The 14,010-nt window shown below is 48.0% G+C and overlaps 2 protein-coding genes across 2 annotated transcripts; both read right to left on the bottom strand.

Moving 5' to 3' along the window:
- Positions 1-2,162: 2,162 nt before the first annotated feature.
- LOC1281213 (uncharacterized) lies at positions 2,163-13,896 on the bottom strand. Its single transcript, XM_061648124.1, has 9 exons — positions 13,309-13,896; positions 10,039-10,124; positions 9,442-9,896; positions 9,090-9,325; positions 8,443-9,003; positions 5,091-6,224; positions 3,471-3,797; positions 2,350-3,381; positions 2,163-2,270 (listed from the first exon to the last, which is right to left on the bottom strand). The coding sequence occupies exons 2-9, from the start codon at positions 10,113-10,115 to the stop codon at positions 2,163-2,165; spliced, it is 3,930 nt and encodes a 1,309-aa protein (XP_061504108.1). The 5' UTR covers positions 10,116-10,124; positions 13,309-13,896.
- LOC1281212 (hsp90 co-chaperone Cdc37) lies at positions 4,551-6,601 on the bottom strand. Its single transcript, XM_321151.6, has 2 exons — positions 6,351-6,601; positions 4,551-6,224 (listed from the first exon to the last, which is right to left on the bottom strand). Exons 1-2 carry the CDS (start codon positions 6,381-6,383, stop codon positions 5,070-5,072), a joined length of 1,188 nt encoding a protein of 395 aa, XP_321151.5. The 5' UTR covers positions 6,384-6,601; the 3' UTR covers positions 4,551-5,069.
- Positions 13,897-14,010: the final 114 nt, after the last annotated feature.

The raw sequence follows: 14,010 nt of genomic DNA, 5'->3' as shown, positions 1-14,010 counted from the left end.
CACGATCGACACGAGAACGGCCAAAACCTAACCTGCCCCAAACACAATCGAATGTTTTGCGCAACAACATTCCACTAGAAATGAGTCCTCCTGCACACCAATTGGGGAAAAAGGCACTGGCATCAACATCAACATGTTTCTTTTCCCAAAATAACTACGGCACTGGAGTGGCGCCATACCTGAGCTATCTGCATGCCCAAACTCTTCAGGATAACGTGAAGCAACGCGGATAAAAATAGTTCCCCTCGGACAAAGCGAACCGTAAAGCATTGCAAATTTATCTTACGACTATGCTTTTTTCCCCTGCATCTGGGTATGCCCCCTTACAGGTTGATCAAAAGCAGACGAGCCTCCCTTGCGTACCAGCAAATCGCAGCAAAACATCAACACATGAACCCCACAAAAAACCCCGCTTGCCCGCTTCAAGTGAGTTCTTCCCACTACCGCTGTCTACCTGATGATTATTTTTAGTCACACATAGCGGCCACCTCGCGCGCTTAGTGGCGTCAGACCCCGAAACCGTAATGTTGATCGTGACCGATCGATCATGAGCTGTGTATGCATACTACGGTGGATGGTTTGCTGAGGTCGTTTGTCAATGAAGTCTAACGATTGGCCGAAGTTTGGCAGTAAAAAATAAAAAAAATCCATGCTGCCAGTACATCGTCACCGAGTTGCCGATAATTCACATAAATTTGTACAAAACGGTTGCCCACGGCACCGCGGCGCCCTATTCCTTGCCGCTTGTGTGAAGTTTTACGTCCGTCAGTCGTTCAGACCACCGCCATCCCATAGCCTACTTATGAGCGGAGCCTCGCGTTACTATGTATTTACCTATGAAGGAGGGGGAGAGGAGGCTGATGGCTACTATGAATTACGCCAGAGTGCAATGTTGTTGTTCGAACCATTGAAGCGGTGCAGCTATTTTAGTGTAATTTTCATATTAAAAATTGCACACAACCAGCAAAACTGCCTCTTTGCCACACCATACGTCGGGCTCCTACTAGCTCAGGTATGGCGTCGCGCGCATATTTAGCAAGCACGAGGCATGCAAATTCTTAGCCCAAACAGTCCAATAGTGTGATGGGAACTTCAGCTGCCACAGACGCAAGTCAAAACAACATATATCTTCCTGTAAAGGTGAGGGAGTGTAGTTGGTGAAAAGGGCATAACGCGGACTGATTATCGCTGGCTGCTGTTTACAAATCTGTTCACAAACAACATATTCGAAGGTGAACACAGAAAAAAGCTCCACCGTCAGCAAATCCCTCCTTCCTGTATGGTGGTGTGTTTCATGAACCAATTTCAATGCGGACTTGTCAAGTACGTTATATGCGAGGACGATCCCCGCATAAGAAACGATCCATATCCGGGCTTGTAGGAGCCGATGCATTTAGCAATATACCACCGAGCCGCTTCGTTACAATTGCTTTTTATTGCGATATGACTCTCAACACTCGCTATTCAAAGTCAACACTCGATCTGGAGATCTTAACATTACCCTTAGGAACAGTCAAAACTCAAAGTATTTGCATATTACCAACTGGTTCAATCAAAGTACACTCAGCAGTTGGGTGCGGTTTGCATTTCCCCCAGTCCAATTGCAACCCATCATCGGTTGACGACTTTAATCAGCCACCTTTCCCATTTTCGGGCCACCGTACCCGGAGTGAGCCAGGTGATGATGGCATGTGTAAGGCCCGCTTTTTCTCTGGCTACTGCGGTCTGGATGATCGTAAAAGTATAATGCGGTTAATGTGCATTCAGCTGGCCATGGTTTATGTACACCGCGCCATACATGTCGGAGACCACCTCACGAGTGGCGATTCTGAGTGTTCGCTAGACCGTATAGACAGGAGGGATACACTGGGGATTACCATTTTCGATGTACAATAATGGGTCACAGTGACAGTTTACCATTACGCGAAGGGGGAGGGTAAATAACAGTGTAAAATTAGGCAGCAAGACAAATATCTACACAATGACGCAAAGTTGTGCTATTAACATTCGCGGGAGATAATCGAGACAAGATTACCGTTGAAATCTTAAAGAATAAAGTTGTCAAAGATGGTGTAACGATACGATTTTATTAAGCATTTTTACGGATGTCCTGATCACCGTACCTACCAGACGCTTCCTTTTACGATCGTGCTCCATACACCCTAAGAATGAGACGAATTACTGTGCATCAGCATGGCGCTGGGCTCATCGGGAATACTGATCTGGAACTGTAGCAACACCACCAGATACGTAACCATCGTGGCAAGCAGCTAGAAATATGGTGTTGAACAATCCCACATCATCAATCGACACTAAACCCCACTCATCCACACCAGACGCGTGACTTACCGACTTAAACAGCGTGCGATTAACGTCGAAAAACCCGCCAAGATTGATGCTGGAAGGATTCATCTCGGTCGCACGCAGAAACATATTAATCTCCGTCTGCGCGTCCGTGTTCATCCAGCTCAGCTCCACCATCAGCAGCTTCTTCTGGAAGTTGGTGCGCACATTGAACGACGCGTAGTGCGCCTCGTCGCAGATGTAGAACAGCAGCCCCACGCTACAGAAGGCGGTCACCGCCAGCCCGATGTCCTTCACGCCGAAGCCGTCCGAAATTTGCGACATCAGCCCATAGATCGAAAGCGTTATGATGAAGAACAGATACAGACAGATGAACGTGAACGTGTAGCAGGTGGAAAAGCCCGTATCCCGTGCCAGCTTGCTCAGCCGCAACCATAGCGACCGATACTCGGACACCTTCGCCGCCGGGCCGACATGCCGCAGCGCGCGCTGAAAGTCTTCCGCCAGTATTTTCGCGGTAATGCTGAGCGTCTCACAGGCCATATACCAGTACCCGCCCATCATGTAGGTGATCGTGTCGAGCACACAGTACGGGATGACCTGCAGCAGCTTGAAGTCCACCATCGTCACGTGCGTGATGGCGACCGAGAAGGAGCACAGGATCGGCAGCAGGATCGCTATGACCTGCGCTTTGGTGCGCAGGCGCAACTCCAGCGCCCGGCCCGACGTTTCCCGGTAGACGGTTTCGAAATCGACCCACCCATTCACGACCGACACGACCTTGCGCGATTCGTACCACATCAGCGGTATGATCAGGATCGGCAGAATGTTCACGATGAACAGGTACGCAATGACGGACTCCTCGAAGCGACCCTCGAGCGTGCGCACGATCTCGATGCGATTGAGCAGGATGAAGGCAATGTACACGGTGAGCAGCAGGAAAAACAGCACACAGTACGTCATCGACGGGGAGGCAAGGACAAAAGCGGTTCCGCCCGACGGGAGCCGCGTGTACGGCAGCACACCGACGGCACGCAGCACCAGGTAGATCGGTTTGGAGCTCTCAAACACCATACACTAACCGCGGAGAAGCATAAACCTCAATTAGAGTGTCAAGAAGTGTTCCTCACGTGATATGGAGTCAGTCGTTTTCCCATGTAACTCACCGTTTGATCCGCAGGGACCGCATCCACAAACGCCTCCTTCGGTGTCAGCGGTGGAAAGCCAACGCGATTGTTAAACACGGTCGCGTTCCGTCTGGCGGCCTGCCGTGGTGGCACGTTCACGTTCGCGTCATCCGCGATGGGTTTTACGTCGAGAAACACGTTCCGGTTGCGCTTTGGCTCGTGCACCGAACTCCTCTCGATGCGCATCGTGTCCGCGTTGAAGTAGAGACTCATGCTGTGACTCAACAGTGTCCAGTCCAAATTCCAGCTTACCCCCGGTAGGGATGACGTCTTGCAAGGGAATGTGTTTTGGGGAGTTCGCAGACTCTGCGATCACTTTCCGTTTTGGGGCGTTGGTCGCCAGCCCAATGTGCATTTCCAGTCTTGAAGGTTAATGGATAATCGATGGTGCTATGCCTGTGCCCGCTTTAACTGTGCATGGGTATGGATGGAATTATTTAATTATTCAGTGTCAACAACTCATCACAAGCACCTTCTCCGTGTAAGCCGCCCTTCTTTGCTAGGTGTGTGTAGATGCCCTACAAAAGAAGGACGCATTTTATTGATCCATTGTCTTGAGACGGGTGGCTTCATCCATTCGTCACTCTAGTCATTACTCTATGCACCACCAGCACAGGTTCCAATGAAGCCTAATCTGCATAGATATTAAACCTTTTAGCGAACGTAGTGCATAACATTGATCCCCTATATTAGTCCTTCAGGGCATCGGCAGTAGCAACAGCTTTCCGTACTGTTTAGTGATTAGTGAGAAACGAACCAAACGAAGACAGGCGATCCCCTGTACGCGTTTGTGGATAGCAGCGTTTAAGATGGATTATTAATGCGTGTCTTCGTGCGTCACCTGAGAGGTGTTTTGATTTATTCCGCTTTTAAAGTTTATCTTCAAAGATTAAATGCACATAAAATGGGTTTCGTGGGGGCATTTTTTGGGAAGCAACATCGCCCGCAGTAAACGGGAATATAAAAACCTGATTAAGTTGTAAAACTGTCCACCCGAATAATAGAACACCTTTTAACAACACTTGTTCATGGAGAAAAGTCGCAATGAAAAAACGGAAATATTATGACATTCTCTATATATTGTATGCAATTATTTCAATACAAAACTACGCTATTCTAAGAAGAAATAAGATAGGATGGTTAGATTGGTCACGCGAAATGAGTTTCTTTCGGTAATGTTAAACTAAACGTCGCTTCAAATTTTGTAGACGAAAAGCATGTTTTCTTACCGAAAAAACAATATCTTCAACTAGGTAGTTCTGGAGTATGGATGACGACGGATGGATAAAATACATTATTTCTACGCAATGAGTCTTTCTCTGTATGTTTGTCGAATACATGCCAATCCAGGCCATTCTATGAGGTTTGCAGCATTGAACACATTCTACATTTTAACAGATTTTTCGCAAACTCTACACCGCATCTGTTCTCCTGCCCTGTCTAAACCTGTCCGCACTTGCGTAGAGCTGCTGCTGCCTAGAACTTTGCAGAGAAGCGTTGGGAAAGGATGTTTTGTTTCTGTAAACGTATATACTACATGGCGCACTGTGACCGAGTGTTCTTACCGCAGAGAATGACTCACAACGCTTGCTTCGCCACCTCCTGCTCCTTACTATCACCTTCCGCTTGCGCATCTTCACTCTTGGGCTTCGCCTCCACGTACACCGGCTCCTCCTCTGCATCATCTCCACCCTCAGCCGCGACCACCCCACTCCCAGACGTCGCCGCAGCGGCACTCTTTGCATCCGGCACCCACAAGCCCGAGTCGATGCAGCGCTGCAGATGTACGCGGGCTTCCTCCGGCGGTAGTTTGGCCATCGCTTCCTGCAGCATGCCGATGTCGCGCGTCTCGAAGCACTTCTGCAGCTCCTCGGGCAGCGATTCGAACACCTCGACCGGGTCCAGCCCGCCCGGTCCGAGCCGGGCCTTGCGCTCCTCCTCCTCCTGCTCCTCGATCAGCTTCTGCAGCTTCTCCTGGGCCCGCTTGCGGATGCGCTCCTTGAACGCTTCGATCTCGCTGAGGAACTGGTTCTTGTACTCGTTCTCCGCCTCCTGGATGCGCTGGAAGAAGGACGCGACGCAGGCCCGCGGGTCCACCTCCAGCTGCTTCGCAATGTCCAGGATGTACTGCATGCAGATGCACTGGTGGGCCACGTGCGCCATCAGCTCGTGCTTCTCCTGCATCTCCAGCTCGATGCACCAGATGACCAGATAGTTGGGCATGTCCTCACACACCAGGTGGTGCTTGTCCTGCAGGTACTTCTTCGAATCGTCGTACTTCCGCAGCATGCCGAACTCCTTCATCTGCTTCTCGTACTTTTTGATAAAATCGCGCAGATTCATCTCCTTCTGCTCCTCGGTCAGCTCCTCCTCCCGGCGATTGATTGCACTCTTGTTGATGACCGTCTTGGCGAAGCCCGGCTTGCTGATCGTGTCCACGTTCCACGGTTGCGACTTTTCCTTCTTGCGCAGCTCTTCCTCCTCCTGCCGCACGCGCTCCTGCTCCTTCTCCAGCTCGTCGATGATTTTCTTCAGCTCGTCCAGATTGCCCTCCTGCCGCTGCAGCTTATCCTTCGCCTCCTTCAGCTTTTCCGCCGTCGTTTGCTTCTTCTTCTCTACCGTTTCCTTCTTTTTCTCCTGCTCCTGCATCCGCTCGACGCGGGCCTGATGCCGCCAGCGGAAGAGCGACGGTGTGTCAATGTTGGGATGCGTGTCGTCCTCATCATCCGAGATCTGTTTAGCAGAATGGATTGGCAGTTGTTAGATATAAAAAAAGAACACTCCCCCAACAAGGTGGTTTTGTTGATAAATGCGTGCTGCATTTCGGCCTGCCGAACGTCAGTCATTTGAAGCCCCTACCTCAATATCTTTCCATTTGCTGTAATCAACCATCTTTATGCCGCTGTGTGCTCTTACCCTACGGCTTAAAAGGTAAAGCTTACTGGAAATTTACTTTCGTGACTGGGATGTATCGCGTATTTCCGGCACAATTCTTCCAATTAACCCGCTAGCCGCTTGGAATGAGCGCTTTTTCACTGCACCTCTTGTTTTTTGTTGCTTCCCTGTTTGACAGATGTGTGTGTGTTTTTGCCTTCTAGATGTTTCCTGTCATTTTACGACGACACACCCAGGTAACATGTTCGTGTACGGTTTAAGCTTAACAGATTCTTATTAAGACCTTGACAACGAAACCGTATTAAGGGAATTCCAAATCACTTTGAAATTTCCGTTTGGAAAGTCTAGCAATATACGATTCATTGCTAAATAAACCCTTTTACTACAGCATTTATTTTTGTAGCTAGAAAAAAGTAGTTGAATCAATATCGCTGAAGCATTTCACGCTCACATGTATGTATTCAACTGTCATCGTGTATGGTGGCATTCGATGAAAGGCCATTTTTTCCACGCGCTCGCACATGGCTTGAAAATATTCGCCAAGGAACAGATTGTTTATGTATGGAGTTCTCATCGAATATCATTGCATGTCATCGACTTCACGCTTCACGGTGAGACAATAATTGACTGCATATTCAGGCAAATGGATAAGGGAGAAAAATGCATTTTTCTCTGAAGGAACTGGATAAAAGAAATATGTGAATATTGAGAAAACAAAGAAAACAAAAATATTTATCACAAATTGCATAGAATTTTGCTCATAATATCGACAATGTACAGTAATAATTCAAATGTTGAACGCTTTTTAGTTGACATGATTTGTAATTCAACGCTCAAGAAAATTTTTGTATGCAAAAAACATGTCAACTTAAAAGCCAATAGTTGACAGGGAATCGAAGTTTAACCTCAACCAAGGAGTTCAGACTGCAATGCGCTACCAGTTGTGTTCGTTTCCATTGTTTCCTACAACAGCTTATTTGTCCCTCCTAACAAGCTTGTCCACTGGGTTGTATCCGCTGTCGCTTGGGTGTTGTGTTTGCTGCCTGGGTGTCACATGCTCTGGAATTTTCCGAAAAATAACCGTTTTCTACCGAAATGAAATTTAAACAGAAAACAATCACATGTGCGGCAAATTGCACAAAAAACATAGCTATCTTTAAACAGGCCAAATTATGTGTGTGTGTATTTGTTTCTTCTTACTTTATTGAGAATCATATTAAGATAGTAGCGTCAGATGGGTTTTTACAACTCTTACAATTTAACTGTCGGTAAGTAGTATTCTTAGCTTGCGTTTCATATCGTTATTTTTTGCCTGTTTTGTAACCCTTTGTACAACGCCTCGGTTGTGCAATACAGTGACACTATAGTTACCTATTGGAAAGAGGAAAAAACACAAATTAATACAAACTAGGTGTGAGTATGTGTGTGTAGCTTCAGATTCTATTCGTAACAATACATTACTAATGGCGTCATTGGACAATTGGAGCTGCTTAAAGTGTAACAATTGCACGGCACTAATATACTAATGAAACACACTAGAGCGTCTTATCTGTATGCTTAATATTTGGCGTCTTATGTCCGGTTATCCTGCGCGGTGACTCAGGTGAAGGAGTCGCCTGGTCTCCCATAAGCTCAAACGGGGAGCATGACCCAACACTAGAGTGGTATTTGGAGTGGTTTGGTTTCGCCCGATCGTCCCTAGATTCCTATCAATGCTACTTTCTTATCTTTATGCAACCACTCTACCGCTTCTGTTTGACTACTTGAAATCCTTTTGCATGGAGGCGTACGGTGTATTTAATAATTTACAAGTATCTCCTTTTCCTTCTTCCGCTGGTGAGCGCGTTGTGCGCTTCTACAATCTAAGCTAAGTGTTTTTGGTTTTAGCTAGCGTAATATGTAATTTCTCGTTAGCAATCCGTCAAGCTTTCTCTCTCTCTCTCACTACGATTAAACACATTAATAAATAAGCATGGAATGCGGGATATCTATCATTTAGCACCCCCCAACCAACGTCCCCCTTCCCCTTAAAACACCTGCAAAAACCCCGTGCTTAAATATACTCGTAAAACATGATCCAGTACGTGACGTTCAGCAGCGTGAAGAGAAAGGGGAAAAAGACGCGCGAAAACCGATCGATGTTGATCGCCCGCTTGAGCCGCATCTGGGCGGGCGTCAGCTTCGGTATGGCCGAGGCCGGCTTGCACGGCGGTGGCGGTATCGTCTGGATGTGCGGTACGGGCGACAGCAGCAGCGTGCTTTCCTGCCGCTGGAACGTGGTGATCGGTATGTCGTGCGGATGCTCGTGCGATTTGCTGTTGCGCTTGCCGTTTTTCGCGGTAAAGTCGAAAAACTTGTCCATCTTGGGCGGGTGCGGTTTCGGCGGCGACGGTGGATCCGAATCGCCCAGCACAATGTTCACCAGACAGTACTCCATCAGCGCCATAAACACGAACACGGTACAGACGGACATGAACGCGTCGACCGCCTTCAGGTAGGAGACGGGCGGCAGCGATGCCTGCGATTTGGCGTGCTGCGTGCTGAGGGTTAGCAGGGACGTGACGCCGAGCGTAACCCGGGCCGGCGCTGCTTCCGGTTTGATCCAGAACGAAACCCACTGTAAAGCGGGGGGGGGGGATGAAGAAAGAAAGAAAGGTTTAAATTCCTGGTCGGAATGGTGCACCAAACGACAACAACACTCACCGACATGATGACGATCAGACAGGTCGGAATGTAGGTGTGGAACAGATAGTAGCCGAGGCGTCGCTTCAACACAAACACCACCTCCAGACAGGTGAAGTTCCCGGTCGAGTACACCTGGGTGCAGTCGGCCGTATAGTTCTTGACCAGCGCCAGCTGGGGCAGCTCGATGTGCGCATCCACCACCAGCGGCACCTCCAAATCCCACTGGAACACCAAATCGTCGGTCGTGTGGGAAACTGAAAGCAAACAAACAAAGCAAGCCATGCCGACCTCAAGCAAGTAAGTACTACGGACGAACGCACACACACAGAGAAACACAGTCAACAGTCAAACACAGGACAACACAACTTACGGCTTTCCATCTGCAGCTTGCACTCCTGCGTGTCGTGCGGGTAGATCAGGAAGTTCATCGCGCAGGACAGCTTCAGCGTCAGCTTCACCATGTACAGGATCGTTTTGTCCTTGTACAGCCACATGTAGTGGTTCGGGATGGTCATCGTCTGGAAGGTGACGGATTTGGCATTCTTGAAGAACGAGTCCGGCCGCCACATGTTCTTCAGCCAGTCCACCTCGAGCAGCCGGTACTCGGACGTCATGTTTTCCGGCAGCCGCAACCGGTGGTCCTTCCACGTCTGGGCGAAAAAGATGTCCGCCGCGTACGTCATCGAGTTTTCATCGATCGAGTCCAGCCCCATGACGGTGACGTGGAAGAACACGATCGTCGGCTGGCCCTCCTTCTTCGGCGGGCGCATCTTGTCGTACAGCTTCGGGTCCTCCGGCAGGATGTCGTTGAACGTGAGGCTGGTTCTAGGCGTTTGGGGTTGATGGAGAGGTAATGAAGAATAAAAAAAGACAAACAAACAAACAAATAATGTACTAATTGTTTTCTCCTCTCTTCATAGATCAGTGGCACACAGAATGGGGATTGGATGGGGTGGCGCTGACTTACTGATATTCGCCATTGATTTCCCGAACGCATTGTGCCACCATCAGTAGCAGTCCACCTATCGCACACTGCACCAGCATGTCACTTGTCTGTGGAAGAAGCGATACAGGAAACGGAGACAGTGTGTGAGAAAGAGAGAAAAAGTACACACACAATGCAGCTGCACGAAATCAAACAAAAAACAGTGGGGTGGGTGGGTATTATCCGACATGTCCCAGGCACACAGGTTCTGCTCCACCGGCCTCCCTATGATTTGCTCTCCCGGTTGTGGTGTATGTAACAAACAATGATCAAATCTTGTTTGCAGTGCAAGATAATGCCTTTTTCCCCGCTTTCCTTCTTCCCTTTCTTTTGTTTGTCGTAACACAATCATGCTCAGAGAGTAATCGGTTTTGCATATAGCGCCGCATCGGAAGATCAACATCGGGTTGCATACCCGCGTGCACACGGGGGGCTTCACGGGACGAGACGGAAACAATTGCCCTTGCCCTAGCCGCGGGTTCTCCCCATGCAATGAGGATGCTTCGGGCTTGGAGAAAACTCTGAAAATCCTGTATGTACTGTAGAACCGTTTTACCTATCTCAATTCTTGCCTAGGGGAGGCCGTGCCCAACAGCGCAGGCGAATGGGAAACGAGCGATTAACGTCATAACTAGTAGTGGGTCCCGTGTCCCGTGTCCCGTGCCCTGTCTGTACGGCTCTCACACTGCTTCCGTTTACTACTGCTACTACTACTACTACTTCTGCTACTACTCACTGCCCCGGCTGGTACGCTCGTTTGCTTCGAGACGACAAACCCGCTGAAGATGCCACTTGAGTGCGTGTGTGTGTGTGTCTTCTTCTCCATCCCTATGAAAACCGACAAGTATTATCGGTTACAGCATGACCGGACCCTCCCGATTGTAATGAATAATACCAATATGAGGGAGGCAGGGCAAGGGCACCTCGGTCGCATGGCTGGACCGTTCGCTGGCACCATGCACTTCCCCTCGCGTGTGAAAAGAACAATAGACCGTAAGCAAACGAGCATAATGCCACGCGAGGGTAGAAGCTGTTGACAAGCGCCATGGAACCTTCCGCCCCCCCCTCTTCACCCCGCAGTGTATGGTGTAACGGAAGCGGAACAAAACCGTACTTGTCAGCGATTTTTCGCACTGGTTCGCGCTCCCGGTTTAGCGCGCTCGCGCTCTTCTTCCCCCGGGGTTTTGCTCGTCCGACCATCGGCCATGGATAGAGTGGGTACGATAATCACGGCGAATGCACAAGAGCGGCGGTGGGTAGGTGGGAGGAGAAGGTTAGATGGCACAGGATGGCTCCTGTGACCGTGACTTCAGTGTGCTTGGGCGTTGGAGGAGAGCCTCGTACCTAGCGCGCAACGTCGATCAAACCACACGCTCAAGCCGCTCTCGATAAGTATCTTTAAATCGTCCTTCTTCTACTTCTTTTCTGTAGGGCGTGATGGTAATAGCGTTGTCGGAAGCAGAAGGGAGGGAGGGTGGGAGCGGGGTTTCCTATTTTTATAATTACTTGAAAATCAGCACCCACTGTTCCTACTGCGGGACATGATGAAAAGGGCATTTTGGAGAGTGCAGCGTTTTTTTTTCTTCTTGTGCACTTGTTTCCTCGTAACGGAGATAGGAGAGAAGACAAAAAAAAGGATGCTGTCGAGGTGAGACGACAACAACTACAGCAAGAGCAGTAGCAGGATGGTTTAATCGAAGGTGATGGGAGTGTTTGGCAGCAGGCCCTAATATGTGCTAGTATGTAACAACATCATTGATGCACTTTGGGAGGGAAAAGAACATATCACAGACAAATGGATAGTAAAGTATTTAAATATTAAAATGAACTGTTTTGTAACCAGAAAGAGATGCGTGATGAGTTCTCTTCTACTTTTATTTGACGTGACACGTCCTAAGTGGACATGTCCGGCCTATACAGGCTTTCGAGACTTAAGTCATTACCACGCAGAGCCGGGCTGCTTCATTTGATCCACATTTGCCTTTATTAGCTTTAATTGGGTAATAGACGTCACGTTTCTTCTGCGACCTGCAAAAATTATATAAATATTGCCTTGATTCTTCTTTGGCACAAAAACCGTTGTCGGTCTGGTCAAGGCCTATACCTGTACTACTCTAGTTGGGCTTGGCTTTCAGTGTCTTAATTTTTATTATCCTCAATGTATAATAAGTCCTACGTATGGGGGGCACCGGTGCATTCGACGAGACTTGAACCCATGACTGGCATGTTGTTAAGTCGTACGTATTGACGACTGTACCACGAGACCATATTGCCTGATTAGAGTTCCATAAACCACAAGAATAAAGTAATAAAGAGAGAGAAAGAGAGAGTTAGAGAGAAATCACTTAAAACTGGCAAACGACGCTAACTCTGCTCACATTTTGATTAGCGAGCAAGTTTAAGCTCAATATATTTTTTTTAATAATTGCACTATACACTATCAAACTAATGAAACCAAACATCTGATACTGTCGTGTACTGGCGCCAATCCCTTATTTGATTTATTTCACCCGTAGCAGGATGTACCGTAGGTTCTGTGTGTGAGGGACACTGGATTTGATTCACGTGCGGTCTAGTAGCAAACAGACGTTTCTATCCCGTAAACCTGCCAGGCCAAAATGGTTAAAGTACATTGGATACTTCTCAAAAGGAGTTCTTCCGATAATGTGCATGTTTCAATCTTTCACAACTACTCCAAAATTTCGCATAACAAGCAAAACAAAATTCGCGTTTTTTATCCATATTTTTTGTATCACGAGCGCTAATGGTTTTAGAATTAAAAAAAAACGGTAAAAATGTCATTGTTTTGATGTCTAGAATCGATTCATCCGATGCGGCTACCATGTGTACCACTGTCGGTAGTGTGTTGTTTTAGCATTATTTCAAAGCCAATTATTTTTCTAAAAAAAAGCAGCTTATCGCATAACGAGTAAATAGTAGAAAATACTGATATTAATACAATTAGTACGCGTAATTACAGGGTTTTACAGGGGTGTTCATACTTGTCGGACACTTCCTTGACTCTTTCCTATTGGAAGTGAACTGCATATGTTGGAAATTGGACTCTATGGTACGCTTTTTGGACAGGCTCCTTGGAAATTCCTGTTGGATTTGTCCAACACGGATGCTATATAGTCCAATTCCCATTACAATAAATTCATTTTGCGTATGTAAGAGTCAGTAAAGTGTCCCAAAGCTGTGAGAACTCCTGGAAAACCCAAAATGTTACCCAAAAATTACCCAAGCACCCACCTGCTAATAATAACGTTGTGATGGGAGAAACAAACTGATATCCTTATTGCTATCCGTTCGCTGCTGGAAGTTTTGCAATGCACACACACACGCACACACGAGGTTACAATTTGGTTTCACAATTATTATTTGTTTAAAATGATTTTCTAGCCCACCAACAGCACCATCAACACTGCGAGAGGTTCATTATCTGTCCAGGGCAACGGTTTGGTCACACCGGATCGAAGCAGGCCCGGCACGATACCACCACCGACCGAACGCCCACCGATCACCGTTGATCATTAGAGGTTTTTGTTGGGCCTGATCGATCGAGCTTGGTTGGATTAAGCCTGCTTTAACCGATAAGCCTGCTGTATCCTTAGCGTGTAAATTTAAATTTTCCACACACACAATTTACACACACGCGCATGACGAGGATAGCAACGCGATCATTCACGGGCGAAATGGAACGTTGAACTGAGTCATTTCCCGGTGGCCGCGCGGTCTTAAATAGATTTCAGCATCCCTGACGGTGACGGCGGGGCGGCAGGAGCAGCAGCAGCAGCACAATCGGGTTCTGGGGGTCCACTTTTATCCTACCGTACCGTACCGATGGACACCACCCTCCCCCCAGAGATGCGCCAATTTTCCTTCTGTCGTCTCGCTCTCTTTCTAGCTCTCTCTCTCTCTCTCTCTCTCTCTCTCTCGCCGTTGCTAGCGAGC

This window comes from Anopheles gambiae, chromosome 2, assembly GCF_943734735.2.
Source record: "Anopheles gambiae chromosome 2, idAnoGambNW_F1_1, whole genome shotgun sequence".
In the NCBI taxonomy this organism is placed as follows: Eukaryota; Metazoa; Arthropoda; class Insecta; order Diptera; family Culicidae; genus Anopheles; species Anopheles gambiae.
Note: the sequence above shows the minus strand (reverse complement) of the source record. Positions and strands in the feature narration are given on the sequence as shown.

Excerpts from the sequence above, each read along its gene's own strand:
- LOC1281212 (XM_321151.6), bottom strand. The coding sequence starts at position 6,383 with ATGGTTGATTACAGCAAATGGAAAGATATTGAG. Across the intron at positions 6,225-6,350 it reads GCAAATGGAAAGATATTGAG|ATCTCGGATGATGAGGACGA; the intron begins GTAGGGGCTTCA and ends TCTGCTAAACAG.
- LOC1281213 (XM_061648124.1), bottom strand. The coding sequence starts at position 10,115 with ATGCTGGTGCAGTGTGCGATAGGTGGACTGCTACTGATGGTGGCACAA. Across the intron at positions 9,326-9,441 it reads CAAGCTGCAGATGGAAAGCC|TTTCCCACACGACCGACGAT; the intron begins GTAAGTTGTGTT and ends GTTTGCTTTCAG. Across the intron at positions 3,382-3,470 it reads CGGTCCCTGCGGATCAAACG|TGTATGGTGTTTGAGAGCTC; the intron begins GTGAGTTACATG and ends CTCCGCGGTTAG.